This window comes from Procambarus clarkii, chromosome 10 (genome assembly GCF_040958095.1).
Source record: "Procambarus clarkii isolate CNS0578487 chromosome 10, FALCON_Pclarkii_2.0, whole genome shotgun sequence".
NCBI lineage: Eukaryota > Metazoa > Arthropoda > Malacostraca > Decapoda > Cambaridae > Procambarus > Procambarus clarkii.
In genome coordinates, this window is record NC_091159.1 from 13,895,836 (window position 1) to 13,916,925 (window position 21,090).

The window sequence follows — 21,090 nt, forward strand, 5'->3', positions numbered from 1 at the left end:
TAATTAACAAAATTGACAAAGAAGAATTCTTGAAACCTGCACCTTCAAGAACAAAAGGTCATCATAGACTCAAGTTAAGGAAACCAAACTGCCAAAAAAACATTAGAAAGCAATTGTTTTTATTAAATATCAAACATTACAATACTATACATACATGTTGATTGTGCAGAATTTTGTCTTCAAATAATTTGTTTGGGCACTAACTGATTGTTAATTGTATGTACAATATTAGAGAACATTTCACAAGGACTTGAAGAATTAAAATACAGTATTCATGCTATATTTAAGACTTGCAAGTGTGAAGAATTAAAATTATATTTGACTGCTAGTGAGAGAAATGGAAGGTAATCATTCACCTCGGTTAACTTCAGGTATTTCTACAGTGGCATGAAACATACCTTCCCTCCAGACAACATCCAAGCTAACATTTTCACCCTCAAGGACTTCCAAAGGATTATTTAACACAAAAAGACTTTGGTTGCACGGAGAATCCGGGTGGTTCGTTGATAAAACAATGTTGTCATGTGGAGTTGTGCTATGACCTGATGGAACTAAGGAGGGCAGTTCAGAGGTTGATTCTGAAGGCAATTTAGATGAAACTTTAGTTTTTTGAGGTAATTCACCTCTGATGTGAAACCAATATGGAACAGCGGTAATGGTTGATGAGTCAGTGACCAATACGTTGGTAAGTACATTAACCACCTCTCCTCCCAGCACTAGCAAACTTGCGTTCTCTTCCCCTAGTTCCTCCCGCAGTGGGCCTAGAGGCTCTGCATGACTGGAGACAAGTGACAACCTCACTACAGGGACAGGATGTTGTATTACTGTTGCATGTGATATTGCAGACAATGGTACATCCAGGTGGTGAGTTGTCTGAAATAGTAAAAAAAAAAGTTCTTAACCACACGCATTAAACAAATTAAAACAAATATAATCATATCCAATCTTTGCATTGTCTTGTTTGCAAAGTCTTGATATAAATTTAGGCTAAAATGAGTGTACATTTGTGAAATAATTCCCTACAGTCAGAGACAGGAAGGGATCTCTTAGACCAATTGACCTATCCCAAGATGTAACCCTCAACATTTGCCTAAATTACAGGCACCTATTTGCTGTCAAGTGGACAGTGGCATCCAGTAACAATAAATGTTTCCCAAACCCTTCAGTCCCACTGAGGGAATCCATCCCAGCTGGAACCTTTTGACTGACATAATTTGCATATCTGTATTTATTTATTTATTTATTTATTTATGCATATACAAGAAGGTACATTGGGATTGTGAGGATACATAATATGGTAATTACAATCTCTGCCCGAAACGCTGCGCGTGCTAGTGGCTTTACAAGACTGTAATTACCATATTTGTATCCTCACATTCCTTATGTACATTCTTGTATATGCATAAATAAATAAAATAAATTGTAAAGCCACTAGTACGCGCAGCTTTCGGACAGAAAACGTATATTATGTATTTTATGTAGGCCTAACTAAATACATTTTGTATTTGAATTATGTTAAAATAAATTGTAGAAAATAAATAAAGCAATAATTAAAATGAAGTAAATTTAAAAATTTTCAGTTATAGAAAAAAAGGTAATACAAAAATAAATAATTCACATTAAGCAAGTAACCCACGACAGCTTCCCGCGAGACCCGTTTTCTCTGATCCTCGCTCGCGAGGCTTGTTTACATTGTGAAGTACTTACGGGAAGCCAGAGTCTGAGAACAATGTCCCAAAACTACACTAAAACGTGTTTTTAAATGAGTTCCCGGCATCTCCACGTACACCACTCGTTCACTAAACACACTTAAACATCGTGAGTAACTTGCAGCAACAGTGAGATCGTCCATCCTTCACAGTCTTCCCAGTCAACTTACTCGGTCCAGCAGCCCCAGTCATGTCCAGACTGGTACACAAAGGAAAACCGTAAGCCCCAGGTCATCAAATATTGCGCCACTGGCTAGATATGTGACCAATGGTTCTACGTCATCCTCCCTCCCTATCCTAATTGCTACTTAGCATCATCATGTTGCTTACCTATTAGTGACTACAGTAGGGTTCACAAATGTCCAAACGTTGTCATCCTGTCATTGCTATCCTTCGAATAAACTTAATCTATCCTACCCCAACAATAATGTAAGACAATAGTTTTTTTATATAACTGTGCAATGCTATTAGCTTGCTGCTTTTTTCAATAATTCTGTATGGATGCTCTAGTATTTTATGCCCTACCTACCAGCTTTTAAATACCCGCTGTCGATTTTATATCTCAGTGTTCGAGTTTTGTACTGGATCTATTTTTGAAGTGGCCAGAAATGGGTTCGATGATCTCGTCTTTCATTGCACTTGCTGCTCTTCCTTTGTGTTATTATTTAGTTCTGCTTTTCCAATACTGTACTGTACTTCAACACTTAATATTTAATGCCAAGAACACTAATTATGTTTACTCATAGCATGATGGTTGCATATTAAGTTTTTGTCTTCTTGGAGCATGTATAATGCTCCAAGAGGATTATACATTATAAAAGAGTATATGTTATCAATAATGTATACACAGTAGTATACATTACTACATGATATTTTTAATAGTATTCCTATACAGAACTTAGTAGTTACTAGGTTGCAGTTGATGTTTAATTTGTAAATTAATGTTACTTAACCTAATAGGGTGTATAAAAACTTGTTAATTAACAAAGCATAAAGATGACTGGCCAGTTTTCATATACTCTACACACCGATATCAGCCTGAGGAGATTGTAAGGTCTATGGCCTGAAGAGACTATAGGGATCCCATCTAGGGACCCCATCATATAGGGACTCCGCTATTTCCCAGTATCAGGCAGCCAGGGCGCATTCGATCCCACGATCGTTGTCGCCTCTAAATCAACACAACAACAACACACTGATATCATTTAGCCATTAGCTGGGTTAAGAATGATCAGGTAGGTTATCTTTGGAGAAAATTAGTAAATAGGCAATTTGGTCTGCCTCAAGACATCATGCACTAATTAAATTATGAATGTATCATGTATAATGGGTGTGTAGTACAGTTCGTTCCTTCTCAACTCACAATCAGAAATCCTAGGTTTGAATCCTGGGAGGAAGAGAAATGGTTGGGCACATTTTCTATCACTTAATACCTCTGTTCATCTAGCAGTAAATAGATACCTTGGAGTTAGAATCAATGTCCCTTACGTTGAGGGACATAGGTTTCCCTGTTGTCTTCCTGTCCTCTGCTGTTGCAGCAGTCTCTTCTGGTACAACTTTCTACATGTTAAATTTTGTATGTCTTTCATAGTATTGCCTCTTTTTGTAGTCTTTTGTCAATTTTATCATTACCAGCCAATTTATTTTTGACCATGTAATGGCCAAGCCTGAAAACTTCAATTATATATTTTTCACTCCCCCACCACCTGCTTTGGTTGTGGATATGCTAAATAATTGACAAGCATATTTTCTCAAGTTAAGACGTACAAACAAATTCCCTGTGATTATAGATTTCTGATAATGAGGTAACAACCATCTGATAGTGAAAGAACAAATTATTGTATCAGGTATTTGTTCACACAGAACTGTATTATGTTGCTTCTACTTTTTATTGAATATGGATGTATGTATATTGTTAGGAAAGGAAGCCTCTGCATGTCTTGTTGAGATATTACTTGAAATGGAAGATTCATGTTCGTGTGGTCGCCCATCTAGTTACTGGCCAGAAACCAACACCTAAAGTTACTGGATTCTGTCAAGTTGAAACTAATATCTTTAATACTGTACATATTGGATTATATTGTACGGAGATTTAATTTAAATTTAATGGGTTGTGAATGTCTTAATTTAGTTTTTAACAATATCCCTTATATGAATTTATTTTTCTTACAGAATGAATAATCGTCCACGGTATAGATCCATGGAGATTGCACTGCCACCTCGTGAACGCACAACCAGCACAAGCAGTCTGATTGATGATGGAACAAAGCGAAGATCTTCATCTCGTGCCATTAAACGGCCAAAATTTGATGATGAATTGGTGGAATCTAGTCTTGGAGGACAAGGGTCTACACCAATTAGTAAAATCCGTACACGTAATCCATCATTATCAACTGCTTCCGACTGCTCACTGTCTTTACCCCCAACACCTTCCGTCACATCTGACGTTCGTAAACGTTTGTCGTCAAAGTCTTCCAGTAAACGCGCTAGAAAAGGCCGGGGATCACAGTCTATTGTTACTAAAGACTTGGGCAGGTGGAAACCCACAGATGACTTGGGACTGATCATTGGGGTGCAGCAAACATGTGATTTGGTTACAGTACATAGAGGAGTAAAGTTTTCATGCAAGTTTACACTTGGTGAAGTTCAAGAAAGATGGTATGCATTACTTTATGACCCTACAGTATCAAGAATTGCTCAGCAAGCTATGAAAAATTTACATCCTGACCAAGTAAGTACAACAGAGACCTCCATAACTGTATTGCAAAGAGTACATTTGACAGTACAGCAATGTTTAACTGCTTAAGTCAGCTCCCCAAAATATATATATATTAAGCATTTATTATTAGAAGTTACATAAAATATCTAAGAATCGTACCCACATCTTAATACATGCAAAACCCTGGAATTATTGTGTGACCTGACAATGCCAGTATATAACATGGAATTTGTTTATAAATTACATATTTATGGTTTCTTCCCCTGCCTGTAATGATTTCTTGCAAAGCTATTACACACAATTTACTTAGCTACGATTTCTAATACAGATACAAGCAGTGCAGTCTCGAGCACTATACAGTAAGGCAGAAGAGGAACTTCTAGGTACCATCAAGTCTAACTCTAACCCAACACTTCAAACATTTGAGCAACACCTTAAGGATAACCCACACGTATTCTTCCTGTCTCGAACAGCAAAGAGTCTACTGGCTCACTGGCAGTTGCTTAAGCAGTATCATCTTCTACCTGACCAAAGTGTTCCACCTCTCAATAAGAATGGCCCAGTTAAGGATTTTACAGAAGCAGAGCAACAGGTAAGAACATTGTGTGTGTAATTACCCAAGTGTAGTTACAGGATAAGAGCTACTTTAGTTGTGTCCCGTCTTCCCAGCACTATCATGTAACGCTTTGAAACTACTGACGGTTCTGGCCTCCACCACTTCACTTAACTTGTTCCAACCATCTAACACTATTTACGAAAGTGAATTTTCTTATATTTCTTTGGCAGCTTTGTTTAGTTAGTTTAAATATAAGACCTCTTATTCTTGAACTTCCAGGTCTCAGGAATTCTTCCCTATCAATCTTGTTGATTCCCATTACTATTTTGTATGTAGTGATCATATCACCTCTTTTTCTCCTATCTTCTAATTTTGGCATATTTAATGCCTCTAACCTCTCCTCTTAGCTCTTGTCTTTCAGTCCCAGGAGCCACTTAGGGTGTGTGTTGAAAGGGGGGGAGGGGGGTCTAATGCCTGGCACTTTACAACCATGGGTTACTCAGTGGTTATTTAATGACTCAAATAAATTTATTTGAATTAATTCCTTTGATACATAATTCCTAATGTACAAACATTAAAAAAATATGTGTACTAAATATATACCTGTCATGACCAAGTGTGATTGAATACGTTAAATCAAAATTTTATATAATAATTTTTAAGTTATTATTATTGTTGCAAAAAAATTATAATTTTTCATACTGTATATTACAAATATTGTATACTTGCATAAACAGATTCATGATTCAGAGTTGTATGAAAGTAGTGATGACCTGTTAGAGCATGAGCTTGGAATAGCCAGCAGAGGAAGTAAACGTGAAATTCGCCTTCTTGAAGATCAGGTCTCCAAGTGGCAAGTCTTGGTTGACACTGTTACAGGAATCTCTCCACCGGAGTTTGACAACCAGACCCTTGCTGTTCTCCGTGGTCGATTAGTCAGGTCAGTATCATTAGAGTTTGTTTTACCTTAATACTTTAATATTCTGACCCCTTTCCACACACCTGATTGTAAGCATTATGGGCCTCTTAAGGCATGTATGAGAGTGCTTAATATATCAATATTATTGAACATTTCTCATCAATTTTGTCAATATTAATAACATATTGACATGAAAATGTGTGCACAAACTCAGTCTATATAGCTGTAAGAAAATAAACAACTTTCATATTTTTCAACCAGGTAATTTATAGACAAAAATACACACAGGCTAAGCAATTATTAAGTGACGAGGTGAGTGACCTAATTGATCCTCAGTGGATCCCTTGATACAGTAATTTAATTTGTTTCCCTGCTAAGCTCTGCACACTGTGCTCATGTGCTTGATTTTTATTAGTTTTTTCTTATATTTTGTTCAGATGATGCATCTTAGGATGATTAGAAAACCAAAGTGTTTAAATAAGGTTAACCAATAAAGAACGGCTATCAGCAAAATTGACACCTCACCGTTGTGGAAAAAGAAATCATAATTTTTTCTTATAGCAAATAATAATATTTGCACGTAAAACAATAAGAGAAAAAAAAATCAAGTCTCTTTCATGCCTATTAGTGGGAGAGCTAGGTGTGGAAGTGGAGGGGGGGCATGCGCCAGATGTTGACATGAGATATGCATTTTGCCGACTTGTTGTGTAAAGAGGCTCCCTTATTAATTGACATACTGTATTATGTTCTTTGTATTTAATAACTCAATTTATGTACACATAATTGACAAAAAAAGCAATTGAGTACTCTATATAGGTCTACAATGTAATATATGCACTGATAGAACACAAGCCTTTTACTGGCACAGCTTATAGAAAATGTTTTTGCAACCCAATCCCTTCTTTCTATTCTATCCAGGAACGTCTTGCAGAAATAGATTCAAATACCAAATTGCAATTTGATGATAACTGTAGGCTACTGGTACATAACTGCATTGCACAGTTAGCAATTAAAAATGATAGCAGAAGTTTATGTAGGTCTAGGTTAATTGTAATACCTGTACATCCATATATTGTAGATGTATTATAACCATATTTACATAATTTGTATAAATGCCAGGCAATAGTGATTTTAAGATGTCACCATCATCCATGATCCCCTGGATGATACAGTTATTATAGCATCCAGGGGATCAAAATATGACAATAACTATATTTTTTAAGGGTTAAAAACACATTTTCAGTCCGTATTGTATAGCCTGTTTTCAAAGGTATATATAATCAATCAGGCCTGATTTTTAAGGTTGTACTGCTTCAAGTACAGTACATTAAAAATGGCACCTAAGAGTTTATTGTACAATAATAACCATTTAATTTTCAGGTATCTAATGCGCTCCCGAGAGATCACTTTGGGCCGAAAAGCTGCAGGTGTGAATGTAGATGTTGATCTTTCATTAGAAGGACCAGCATGGAAGATATCTCGTAGACAAGTGAGTTTAAAGTATATTATTGGTTATTTATAAGCTAGAATTTGTATTGTTATTCATACTTGAATCTGTGTACTAAAACATTATTTTAAGAGTCTCGCAATGAAAGTCTCTAGTTGTATTATGAATAGCTGATCAATGAAGATATATTGTTACTGAAACACCAAAGATTATCAATTTAAAGATAATGTATTTGGTCATCAATTACTATTTTTCCTAGCATATACCTGTCATGATTTAACATTCTTACAAGCTATATCATAAAATATAGTACTGTATGCCTTTGAATGTGATTAGTCAAAAAATGCAAAAAGTGCTTTTACCACCAAATCAGCTCCTAGGTATTTTATATATCCACTGTTATACTACATAGTGATATGTCTGCTTATATTATTTTTGTGTTGTAAATGCAGGTCGTGTACTGAATTTAACAGTGATTAAATGACGTTAAAACATCCACAGGGTATCATCAAGCTTCGCAACACTGGTGACTTCCTTGTTGCAAATGAGGGAAAGAGACCAATATATGTTGATGGGAAACCTGTGTTGGCTGGCAACAAGACCAAACTCATTAACAATTCAGTGGTTGAGATAGCATCACTTAGGTTCATATTTCTCATTAACCTTGATCTTATTAATGTTATTCGCCAGGAAACTGCAAAACTTAGTGGTCATTAATGGAGATAAAATGTAAATAAGTGTTCATCTTAATATTTTACACAACATTTTGGGTACTTGCTAGATAGGTAACCCATGATATAACTTGCACTTGTCTTGTAATACAGCCTAACATCTGTATAACAAGAAGGAATTTTATATATCATGATAAATCCAGTGTTACTTATAATTCATTGTACAAAAAAACAATATTTTGTAATAGACCATAACACAATAGACCAAAGATTAAAGCCACAATAAATGAAATATAGAAAATCATTTGTAACTCCATTGGAATAATTTTCAACATTTGTGCAGATAATTATATGGTGTAACTGTTAAGAAGTACCTGTGTACCTGGAACAAATAAATTAGTATGTATTTCTATTGCATTTTAATTTTTACTTCCTTTAGAAAATTTATATGGTATTGCATATTGTGAAGGACATTTCTTTTAATACTGTTTTACATTTAACAAATAAAACAAAAAGACTTTTCTAGATTTCCAATAAATTAGTAATTGATCTGTGCCATATGCAAATATTGGAAAGATAGGTGATTAATGCTAACTAATGATAAACTATATGGCATGAAAAACTATTTACTTCTAAGGAGTTCATCATGTAATCAAAATAAGACATGAAACATTAGGTGAATTACATACTACATAATCCTACATATTGCATATTACATAATCAAATCATTTTTTTTTTATAAACGGTACACTGTTGAAATCTTGTTTTCCAGTAGATGCATAGATGAAGTTAATAAATCATGACTAAAAGAAAAGCACATAGGCACTTAATGGAAAAGAAAACTCTCTACTATCCAAATTTAACTATTCTGTTCATAGTCACACATTAGAATAAACAAAGTTACAGAAGGCCTAATGACCCATACAAAGCAGTTCCTGTTTCAACAGTTGCTGCCTATACTGTTGCCTTATTTCATTTGGTTTTAGCCTCTCTTACTGGCATTTGGGTAGGGAAGGTGGGTGTGATCTCACTTCTTTCCCTTGGTATTCTTTGAGCTTTGGCTAGGGTCCAATATGCACTTTTCCTGCGATTGCAGTGCAGCATTTCTGCTCTCTCCTTGCAATGTTAGGCTCGGAGCTTTTGTTTGTCAACCCTATTTATCATCTCTTTTGTTCCAAAGCTCACCATTACCAGATCCAGGTGGTGGTTCAGTCCAGCCATCTGGCTGTTTTGTCCCTGATCTTGAAATGTGTGGATGTTTACTACTTCAACACCTTTCTTTTCCATTTTGTCCAAAGCGGGTATCAGGCTCTGGGATTCTAGTGGTTCTTCTGATGTCCTTAAGTCATGCCATTCTTGGACGTTTTGTAAGCAGCTGCTGTTCTTTGTTCTGGACTTTACTCTTTCATTGTTCCTCTCCCACAAGTCAGCCCAGGCCAACTTTACAGCTTTATTTGAAAAGCCTGCTTCCACTACTGAGGTGTCATTGTGAGTAAGCTTGGGGAACTATCAAGGGATCCCTTCTGGATATTAAGTATTAAATGTAATGAAAACCCTCTTTTTTTTTTTTTTTTTTTTAATGGACCTCAGTAATTTCCTGCCCTGTTCACTTCTTTCCTGTAGGGTTTTGGGCTTTTGCACAGGCAGCTCCAGAGTAAGCAGGCAGGCTGGCTAAGACCTCAGGTAACCTGGCCACTATCTAGTGGTTATTAGGCACATCACAACCACTTGTACAGCCACTAGTACGCTACGCATACTAGTGGCTGCTTGTATGTATCTCAAAAAAAAAAAAAAAAAAAAAAAAAAAACCAAGGTACTTAACCCACAACAACAATCATTTGTTGTGTTTTCAAGCAGTCACTTGTTTGGTTGCACTATGCTTTCCGGTGGGGTTCAGTTTTATGGTTATTCTCTAAACTCCTGCTCCCCTAACCTCATAGTGTAATCCAGATTCTGGTCCTGGTCCCTGGCAGATGATGGACAACCAGGAGAGGCATAGGCAGGGCCTTTACTTTCCAGGTCAATAAAAATAATTGTAATGTAATATGTAAAAAAAATCACTTTATAGTATTACTGTGTATATGTGTGTGTAAAGATGATATTTTTCTTCATTTTATCATTTGCATAATACTTAAATGGCTCCAATCACAACCTTCAACTACCTTCTGTACACAAATTGGCAAATGCAGTATTTTTTACATTAGTTTTGTAAATATTTTTTTGTCATGTAGGCCTTTCAATTAGCTGAGCCTTTTTGGATTAAAGAACACTCCTAAAAATTGGTGACAGCCAAAATATAACAAAAGTCAGAATACTGTATCTCAAAATTCTGACTGTTGTGAATCTGGAATAATATGGTATAATCTGAATTTTAAGAGTGCCAGTGTACTGTAATAATACAAAAATATTAGAAATACCTGTATAGCATGACCAATGCATACCAGAAACTAAGTTTCATGTGTCAACAAATCAAACATAAAATGTGATCCCAAACTGCAAATTGTACATGGGACAGTCAGGAAGTATGTGAGCTGGCTCGCATCAGTCGGCCTTGATGCTTTTACTTGGTGGATGTTAGTGTTGACTGCCAGGCAAAACAACCAGTAGTTAGCAAGAACCCAATTTGGCATTCACTTGCAATGCCAAAAAGATTCAAAAAGGCTTTGACTGTCTAGCATTAACATCATCTTGCACAGAAATGTTGTTTGACTTTAGAGTTAAGCCTGGCAGTTAAGAGCATAGAAATCTTCTTTTAGGGAGTAAATGAATGTGATAGCTCCCAAAATGTATCAGGAAAACTCAATGGATTCATCATTAGTTTGCCTTCTTATGTTTGTGTCATAATGGTAATTTTGTATATTATAACTAACATTTTATTTGTACTATGTTAAGGTACACAATAGAAAGTTTCCCACCTTAACAATGTTGAAGACTTCTGCCACCTTGACATCACATGTGTTTTGATCATGGACTCGTGTCATCGCTGCCAGCGCTGGAGAGCTGATGATGCTGACGACGAGATCTATCTCTTGTGGATACACTAGGCCATCTCTGGCCATCATTAACCTAATACATTTAAAAGCATATATTTTTGTTACAGTTTTAATAGTCTTGCACAATAAAATAATGCAATTTTTTTTTATCATTATTGCTAACTAAATAAGATTTTGTACTCATATTGTTTTTGGCTAAAAACTGGTGAAAGGGGATTGAGTGGGTGGTTATTTATTTAACATTACTGTATTATTATTGCCAGTGTCACACAATAATCCATGCTTCCTACAAATAAACTTGTTTTTGCACAAGTACAGTACTTGAACTTTAAAAGACAAAGCACAGTAATTCCATCCTACCTGTACATGATAATGTTTTTCACTAGTCCATCCTTCAGTGTTCCTTCTTTTGTTATTGGCCACATAAATAGGACATCTATCTTCTCTTCCAGATCTTCACAAAGGTGAACAATAATTCCTAATTCATTTAGTGCATTCTTTATGTCATCATCCTCTACATAAAGCTTAGAGTTTGGGAATGCTGACTGTACAGCCAGACCAGCCACTGGGAACGGTGTGGTGTCACATATAATTACTGGACGCTTTCTAGGAGCTTTATTCCTTCCTGCCTGATGCAGGTACATGACCATTTCCTGTGCAACACAGAGAAAACAGTTTACAAATTTTTTACTGTTCAAAAATCTTATTGCATTTTCACTGAGATAAAAACAGTCTTCATGTTTTGATGTTGTTGAGCTATCTTGTATTGACAGCTTTATGACACCTGAACACTTAAAGTCAACTGTGATGATGTTTTGAGTAACAGCACTAATTAGGTTTGTAACTGGATACACAGCATTCTCCCACAGAGTATTACCTGTATCCGGAAAAGTATCAATGTAATGTTCTTCATCCATGTAAAGCTTAAATGCAATTATGATAGCATCAATAGGTCCATTTTCTGTGCAATGCAACTTTAAAGTTTTATTTACTTTCCCTGTGAGGTGTTTTTCTATGTCATCAAGAGAATTGAAATCCACTGTAGTTAAATGCGTCCACTTTGACAATAGCTTAAAGCCTCCAGGTACTTGACTCAATTTCTCTGACATATATGGCTCCTGGAGCTTTATGCAAACATTTTTGTTTCTGAAGTATGACAAATCAGATCTGTGAACCTTACTTTGCTTTGCAATGTAATCACAGCTGATAAGAGCAAAAAATACTTCAGCCTTGGCAGGAATAACTTTCCCAAACTCTGAAGATAGGGGATCTGTTTTCCTACATAGCAATCTTTCCCTGTCTGCAGTCATAACCTCCAGAGGGTCTGTAGATATTTCTGAACTAGATTCAACTTGTGTTGAAAAATTAGATTTAACTGAAGTTTCTGGCTTTTGAGCTAATGATGACATAACTTCTGACTCATGGGGCATTACTGATGACTTGGGGGGCAAAAGAAGATGTTTCCATGCATGTTCTAGTGTTGTGAGGATGTGTTCTCCAAACAGCCCAGCATCCATTATCTCACTCACTACCAGTGATACCCTGAGGAAATCAGAAAATCAAGATTAATGAAATATATTACATCATTATTTTTCTCTTGAATTATAACTTGTAATTATGTAATAATAATTTTGTCTGGGATATGAAGCCTGTGTATGTACAGTATATACTTTAGGCTTGTATTGAGGTTCCGCCCCCCAAAGGTCAAGCTACCGATTATTCCCCCAGGATGTAACCCCCACAGCAGTTCTCCAACTCCAAAGTACCTATTTACAGCCAGGCAAATAGAGGTAACAGGTAAAAAGAAAAGTGCCCAACCAATTTTTGTTGTGCCCGGGGATTGATCCCGGGAGAGTCAAGACTGTATCCACCATACTACCAAGACACAACAATTTGAAGATAAGAATTTCACTGACAAAACTTGTAGAATGTAAAGTGAATTTTTTAGTCATTTTTTATGCTGTATTTCACATTATTCAATTGCATCACTATTAAAAGAAAGTGTAAAATTAGGAAACAATCATACTAATACAGCATCTACTTACTGCATCTGTTACAGAAAAACCTACTACAGTAATAAAATATAGATACACTGTATTCAAGTATGATTAGTAACTAGCAGCTCATTTAGTGCAAATTTACCTTGCTTAAAGGGAAGAAAGCTACATATATGTTGGTTTTAAGACTTGCCTACTTTTTACTTTTAATATTTTTCCTAAACATTAGTGTGGTTAATGCCTTATAATTTGTCTTTTAATGCTGTACCATGTATGTATATAATGTAGTATAACCAGTACATTTTCTTGTATAATACATTTTATTAGTATTATAAATAGATACAGTATATTGTTTTATAAACATTTAAGACATTTAATTAACTCACTTTTGTGGGATGTGTGAAGCGATGATAATATCTGTGCTGTGTTGGTTAAGTACATGAATCACTGGTGGGTCCATGTTGGCCTGGAGAATACTGTTAGATAACTCACACATAAACTTGTCAACTTCACAGGCATACACTTCCCTGGCATGAGCTCTCTTGGCAAAAATGCTGGTGAAAAGGAGGAATATTTGTTAGAAAAGCAGCTCTTATTTATGTTCTGTATTATACCCAGTCAATATTGGAAGGACTATTATGGAAGTTTAATACAACTAATAACCCAAAATATAATCTAAAAATCTACTGTTTTGTAACTTAATACATATCCACTTGGAATGGTTGGTACATCATCCTTGCTTCTTGCAAGGTCAACATTTAATTTCTGATGCCCCAAGTGGTTAGGTCCTACTCCGGTACTCTATCCTTTTATCTATTCCAATGCTAGTCGTACTGTACTGGTTTGGCACTTTCTTCTATATCACCGTACCTTTTACTATCAAAGATATTAAATAAGCCAAAATATTCTCACAAAACGGCTCTTCATTCATTCTTTTACTCATTTTGCTTGCATTTTCTCATTAACAGCATTACAATTATCGTTTATTCACAGTTACAGCCCCGCTCCTGTGCCAGGTAAGTCCACTACGGGCTCACTATAGCCCGTGCTACTTGGAACTTTTTGTTCTGAATAGCTGAATCTAAAACAAACAACATACTGTTTATTAACCTACCATACATAATTTTGTTTATAGCTGGACTGGCATCAGTAACCCATGTAGTACAGTACAACAGCTTACAGTATTTGTACAAATATTTAATGTCAATGACTGTACAATGATGCAGTTTCAAATTCTCTAATTTAAATATTTTAGGCATGCAATAGGGGGGAAGTTTTTCACTTTTATTATATACCATTACTCAATAGAATTTTGTTGCTGCCATTCGTGGTCCCCGTGGCACAGTGGTAAAGCACTCGCCCGGTGCTTCGTGAGCACTTTGGCCTGGGGTTCATATCCTGGCCGGGGAGGATTGACTGGGTGTCAATCCTTAACTGTAGCCTCTGTTCACCCAGCAGTGAATGGTTACCTGGTTGTTAAACAATTTGGCAGGTCATATTCCAGGGAAAATTAGGATTAAGGACCTTCCTGAAACACTGTGCTAGTGGCTTTACAAGAATGTAAGAACTCTTGTACAGTATATATAAATAAAAAAATATTGGCTATCTGTATAATGACCTGGTATTTATCTACCCTTCCCTCTCCAATATTTTAAATGCCTTGGTCATATATAATCATGCTTCACAGGCATGCATATCTGCAGCGGGTAGAAGTTAAGTTTTCAGGTTACAATAGTACAGTACAATCAACTTTGCTGTACAATTATACTTTATCAACTGTGTTCATGCAATTCTAGAGCTTCCATCAAATACAGTAGATTTTAAATACTTCATTCAAGTTTATTGTGAAATTTCATATCAACATATAATTTAAGTGTACTGTAAGGATGACACAAGCAACTATGTCAAAGTTATACTACTTCACTTTTCTAAATTTGCATTTGATGAAGGAATCACCTTAACTAACCTGAGTAGGCCAGTTCCTGATCCTATATCCAAAACACTGTGGTGCCCCTGTTCCACAGCTTTCTCTATAGCCAGTTTAAATGCAGAATTCCGGGTGGAGTCATTAATCATAGGCAGATGCCAGCGGTCAACCAAGGCATTGGTCAACCTGCTTCGGGTCTCTTGAACATTTGGATCTCGTGGGCATTCCACCTGAGCAAGACACGCATGATTCCAAGCTTCGTGTACACTTCCATGTCTGTAAAACCCAAGGAAAGTGAAACTATACATATGCACAGCCAATTTTATTGCACATACATAGATTTATAAAATTTAAATGGCAATAGATTACTGCATACAAAAATTATTAAGTTAAATTTTACAGAACTGTAAAACAAGATTCTAAAATTGTTTAACATACTAATTAATATATAGTATTTTATTACCTGTTTTGAGATACTGTACTGTAAAAATCCTTAGCTTGAATTTATTATAGTACTTCATAAATTTTAAGAATACAGTATCATGCCATGATTAACCCTTCCACTGTAGACAGCATTTACGAGTGATTTCCTAGTTCCTGTGAGGTCTGATAACTGCACCTGTGAGTGCAGTGACATGTCTGCAAATGTTTGGTTTTGCATGCAACTACTGTATCAAGTCTTTGACAAGTGACCTTCATTTGATAAACTTTTTGGAAGTTATAGTGACCACCTAACCCATGAGGGGAACAGATCCCCTGCTTCCATCTTGCCCTGACAGCTACGAGATAGGGTATTGATGTTTATTTGATATTATTAGCGATAATTTAATAATATTTGTAATAACGAAGGATCTACCTGAACAAACTTGTGAAAGTAATATTGATACTGACTTAAAAAGTGGCAGGAAATACATTCTTTGAAGGCAGAACTACCGTGTGCATACGGAAACCGGAATAGCTCAAGTCATCCCTTCACGTGTTTGTGTATGCATAAAAATAAAGTACAGCAGCTAGATTTTTTGTCCTTTTACCATAACCTACATATGTTCTACTCTATTTTCATGAGTTTGACAAAGAGGAATCTATACTTTACTTACTCTATTTTCAATAGTTTTTTATAACTGTTAGGAACCATTTCATTTAGAATTGTTATTCTTTTGCAGGGGAAGATACGCTATCAGTGATACACCCTTTTTCAGCCCCTACACCCACATTATGGCAAAAAAAAAAATTGTACACAATGTACTGTATTTGTTTTGGTGGGGGGAAGGGGGGGGGGGTGACAGGAAAGATTGAGCATTGTGGGTAAATCAATTTTTGGGGGCCTATCACAGCCAAACAATAACATCTAGATTTTTTATTTTCCTGATAATATCTTCTCGTCATAATATTTTCACTAATTTCACAAATCCCTGACATAGACAAGCTCCTGACATAGACATAGTTCCTGACAAGCTCCTGACAGTCATTTTAACAAAATTCATTTAATTTTGTTAAAAAAAAAATACATGAGGTAACCCCTAAATAAGGCTTCGATGGAAGGATTAAATGACTACTGTACACACTGTAGATCTTATAGTACAGACAAAAAATAACTTATTGCCTGGCTCAAGTTGAACTCCAAGCATTGCACTGTACAGTACAGACATTTTTAATGTAATACTGAGCAACCAAGCTAATTATTCATTAATGCAAAAGCTGCAACTCTAATGAATGATAAGTCTTGATTCTTATAAGCCACCATTATCTTTTGTACCACACCACCAATAATTATTATATTTTTTTAATAATCTTTATCTTGCAATTTAACATTAACTCAATGTTAAACATTTTACAAATAAGTAAAGAAGTGGCTACTATTACCAGAGCCGAACACCCAAAATACGAAATGACTGGGTCATGCATTGTATAATCTATACATTTTTGGATTCTAGTCTAATAATGGCATAACTTTACTAATACACTATAATTTATTTGCAAATTTATACTCTCTTTGTATAAAGAAATAAATGTTAAAAGCATTGTAGTAGAATATTTTTATTTGACTTACCAAGGCAAGAAAATTACAAGAGTATACTAATGCTAATTAGTATACTCAGCTAATATAACTGGGAACAATATCCATAACCCAGCAAGCTCAGACATATGGCAGTCTTCAAAGGCACACATACATTATCATAGTAAGCAAACCCTTCCAAGCTATTCAATTATAAAGCAGAAATACAGTTTATCATATGAAAAACAACATGCTGTACCACTGCATGATATGGCAATTTCCAAAGCTAACCAGCAGTTATGTTGGTGCGTGTCGCCTCCTTTTCTTGACCTTCCCTTGCACCTAGTCACAGATATGGTAGACTTCTATACACATTAGTCATTATCAATATAATTAAACCAGAAACAAAAATTCTAGACCAAGGAATGATGAGGACTCAGTGATGATTGTGCTCCTCTTTACAAACATCCTAGCAAGGTTTATGTCCATAAATACAGTACAGTACCATAGTAAGCAAATCCATCCGAACTATTTCATCAATATATTTCTTGACAGCAGAAGGTACAGAAAACCAATCTACTATATACCAGACATACATACATATACATACACACACACATTATATATATATTACGCACACACAATATACACAAACACACACACATATATAGTTTATGTATTTTAATATTTCTTCAAAAAACACAGTTGTCTATCCCATATCTCTGTTGGTTAAAGTGTGGCTAGGGATGTCTGTTGGTATGGGTAGATGGATTAATTGGAGAGGATGGAGCAGATGGGAAGGTTGGTGTGGATAAGAGGCACAGAGTGGCACTATGGGAATGCTTAGCCAATTGTATCTACAGGGCATGAGATCCAGCTCCAGAGCCCCACCTCAGCTAATGTAACTGCTGCCATTATAACCTCACTACAGTACTGTTATATTTACTTTTGAAGCTGTGAATGACAGTTGCTTTCATCATCTTTAGCCTAAGCTCATTTCACTTGTTTGCCACTCCCAATGATTATGAGCATTTTCTCACATTTCTTTGGCTCATCCATGCTTTCATCTTCCACCTGTGCCCCCTCACTCTGTTTTCATTTATCACACAGTTGATAAAGTTTTTGAAAGGCATCTGTAGCAAACCACATTATAGATAATGTGTCAGCTACTTACATTATTCCCAAACTACAGTATTCAACATTCCAATAGATTCTATTGTAACCACCTAAATGTTCCCACTAATCCGATTATTACTAATGACACCTGCAATCTATTCACTCACATATAAGACTGTTGAGAATACAGCAAGGCCAATGAAGAGGTCCAACTTTCATACCTGATGTTACAACCCTCACTCTGAAACAGAACGAGCCAGAGCAGCCCGTCCTCGCATACAAAAATCCTATCTCATTAATCCAGCTGCCAAACATTGTTTACGAATGAAAATCAGTTTACGCACAACTCAGTCCGTCCTCATAAAGGCCCAAAGTGATTCTACGCAGCCGCCAAATCCAGTAGCAGTCCTAGGCGTCCAATCCCCGACCGTCCAAGTGGTTTGGCACCATTCCTCCCCATCCCATCCCAAATCCTTATCCTGATCCCTTCCCGGTGTTAAATAGTTAAGACTGTTGAGAATACAGCAAGGCCAATGAAGAGGTCCAACTTTCATACCTGATGTTACAACCCTCACTCTGAAACAGAACGAGCCAGAGCAGCCCATCCTCGCATACAAAAATCCTATCTCATTAATCCAGCTGTCAAGCATTGTTTACGAATGAAAATCAGTTTACGCACAACTCAGTCCGTCCTCATAAAGGCCCAAAGTGATTCTACGCAGCCGCCAAATCCCGAATATGAATTAAAACAGTTTACACATGACTCGTATCTGATGATGTCCGAACACTTCCGGAATAAGTGCTTCACTGACGAATTTTGTTCAAACCTCAACACTGTAAATGCTTCACCCACGTACTACAAATACAAATATCCGCCAACAGAAACTAAACACCTAACCTAACCTAACCAATGCCTAAATATGCACAATATGCTAATATATAATAATAATACTGTATTAATTTATATTTGAGAAAATTCCTGTTTTGAATGAACAGCATGTTAAAATTGATATGTCTTTGGGGTCAACCACTGGATGGAATGGACTTGGTCTGAGAAAGTGTTGCACAACTGATGATGTTCGAACACTTCCGGAACAAGTGCTTTGCTCACATCCTCTGTTCAAACCACAATTCTATAAATGCTTTACTTACTTCACATATAATCGCCAACAGAACCTAAACACCTAATCTAACCTATGCCTAACTATACACATAATTGTTATGTATAATATTAATTTATATATGAGAACAAACCTATTTTCAATACACTTAAAATTGCTGAATGCATCTGAGGAGGACAGCCGCTGCTTTAAACAGCCTAGCGAGAGGATGGGTTACATAGTGACAACCACATTCAAGCTCTTCTCCCGCCCTCATTCGAGCTTTCCGCTCCAGGCCTTCCACAAGCTCTTATTCTCCAGCCCCATGTCCTACCTAAGTCTGCCAGCAGCACGTAACAAGCATCCTCGTCTTTTTTTTTTTAAACCTTTCATTTTAAAAGAAAAAATATCACCCCTACTCCAAATATTCTCACTTAAAATTGTATACCTTACACATCCATATGTTTATTAGTCTGCTCATAAATAGGTACAGTATTCAAATTTTCATGCCAATAAGACTAGGAAGTCTCACAGTATTGGCCCATATGCAATAGCTTTAAATCTAACCATTCCTACTTGGAGACTTAACCTAAGCTACATAGCCTTCCCGGTTTGGTGCCTTCTTTTGATAATTACCTTACTTAACCTATGCTTGTTTGAAAAGTTTCTTGTATAATGTTGCATAACAGTTCTGCAACCCTTATTTCTGAATCAGTGGTTACTCATCTATTAACCAAAATGTTATGACTACCATTTCAATATTAAATTTCTTTATTATCTTTAACTTTTTTCATCGAAATTCTATTTTTTGCTTTCAAAAAAAGTTAACTGCAGTATTTAATTCTTCCCTTCGAGTTTCTTTACCAACCTTGGTAAGAACTCTGTCACTTTTTAACCGGTTCAAAATGATCCTAGAATGATGTAATTAGAGACTAGATATACACAGCATGGTTTAGGTGTGGTCTAACTAGTAATACCCAGTTTATTCAGGGGTTTATTTTTTCTCTCTCTCAATAAAGCCAAGAATTGTGTGCTTTCCAATTACATTACAGTATAACACGTTGACCGCTTCTCTTTATATTCAAATGCTTCTTTACCTACACGAAGATTTTTTATAATGCTGTACTGAGAAATAATCTGTGAAAGTAAGTAATTATCAAAAGAAGGCACCAAGCCGGGGAGGCTATGTAGCACAGTTAAAAGTTTGGGATATTCAATAGGCGCTAAATATCAGGTGATGCCAGTATGAGAACAAAAGCGCACACAGCAAACCACATCAAAGGCATCCAATTCACCAAGGATACTATCGAGGGACACAAGCTGTTTAAGTATGTGCATACTGTAATTAAAAATACTGGGGGATGAATGGACTTTCAGGACAACGGGCAGTTTGTCAATTATCAGTTCATTGGTCACATCCTTTCATGGAAAATAACTGGCTTTGTTTGCAAAGCTTTTCAGGAAAGTTGATAATTCCAAATGAACATCACTCTAGTGAATTATTTTAAAGGAAATTTTATTTATAATACATAAAACTTCATTACCTATGTACAGTATTAGCATATTTACATGCACTATCTAATTCCCAACCCTAAAGTGTCAAGAACCAATTTGACAGAACAAACTAGCTTTTTAACTTTGCAATAATCAAGGCTCATAGTAGTCTTGTGAGGAATTTACTTTTTTTCTTTAGTTTATATATATTCAGTATACTGTATATATATATATAAAGACTATAATTATTGCTTAAACTCAGATAAGGTAGTATTGTAGATAACTATACAACAAAAACATTTAAAATATATTTTATGCTAATCCAAACAGAGCAACTTTCCTCTATTTAGCACCGATTTGAGATTTTAGTCCTGCAAAAGACATACAGTAGTCAAAATAATATCGTGGAAATAACCGATCCTCAAATATAATTTAAGTTTGTATAA

The 21,090-nt window shown here is 35.8% G+C and overlaps 2 protein-coding genes across 12 annotated transcripts in view; one reads left to right on the forward strand and one right to left on the reverse strand.

The window, feature by feature from the left end:
* Window positions 1-107: 107 nt before the first annotated feature.
* LOC123747014 (protein arginine N-methyltransferase 9) overlaps window positions 108-21,090 on the reverse strand; it is a 33,728-nt gene continuing 12,745 nt past the window's right edge. For 8 of the 9 annotated variants that reach the window (XM_069321634.1, XM_045728976.2, XM_045728959.2 and 5 more), the window contains exons 5-9: window positions 14,978-15,214; window positions 13,398-13,565; window positions 11,375-12,556; window positions 10,937-11,087; window positions 108-873 (exon numbers count right to left, since the gene is read on the reverse strand). In XM_069321634.1, coding sequence (XP_069177735.1) covers window positions 349-873; window positions 10,937-11,087; window positions 11,375-12,556; window positions 13,398-13,565; window positions 14,978-15,214 — 2,263 coding nt within the window. In that variant the 3' untranslated portion in view covers window positions 108-348. Of the gene's footprint in view, window positions 874-8,269; window positions 8,404-10,936; window positions 11,088-11,374; window positions 12,557-13,397; window positions 13,566-14,977; window positions 15,215-21,090 lie in introns of those variants that run through there. The other variant, XM_069321638.1, reaches the window with a different exon arrangement.
* Window positions 1,680-8,431, forward strand: Rcd5 (microspherule protein Rcd5). Of its 3 annotated transcripts, none has more exons than XM_045729008.2 (6): window positions 1,680-1,818; window positions 3,882-4,440; window positions 4,757-5,020; window positions 5,722-5,924; window positions 7,284-7,392; window positions 7,852-8,431. In XM_045729008.2, exons 2-6 carry the CDS (start codon window positions 3,883-3,885, stop codon window positions 8,065-8,067), a joined length of 1,350 nt encoding a protein of 449 aa, XP_045584964.1. In that variant the 5' UTR covers window positions 1,680-1,818; window position 3,882; the 3' UTR covers window positions 8,068-8,431. The 3 variants fall into 3 exon arrangements, with proteins under 3 accessions (XP_045584964.1, XP_045584946.1, XP_045584955.1); XM_045728990.2 differs by having other exon boundaries at window positions 1,686-1,928; XM_045728999.2 differs by having other exon boundaries at window positions 1,800-1,939.

Bases quoted from the DNA above. Each gene is read 5' to 3' on its own strand.
- Rcd5 (XM_045728990.2), top strand. From the start codon at position 1,900: ATGTCCAGACTGGTACACAAAGGAAAACC. The intron at 4,441-4,756 runs GTAAGTACAACA...TTTCTAATACAG, and splicing joins AAAATTTACATCCTGACCAA to ATACAAGCAGTGCAGTCTCG. The intron at 5,925-7,283 runs GTCAGTATCATT...TTTAATTTTCAG, and splicing joins CTCCGTGGTCGATTAGTCAG to GTATCTAATGCGCTCCCGAG.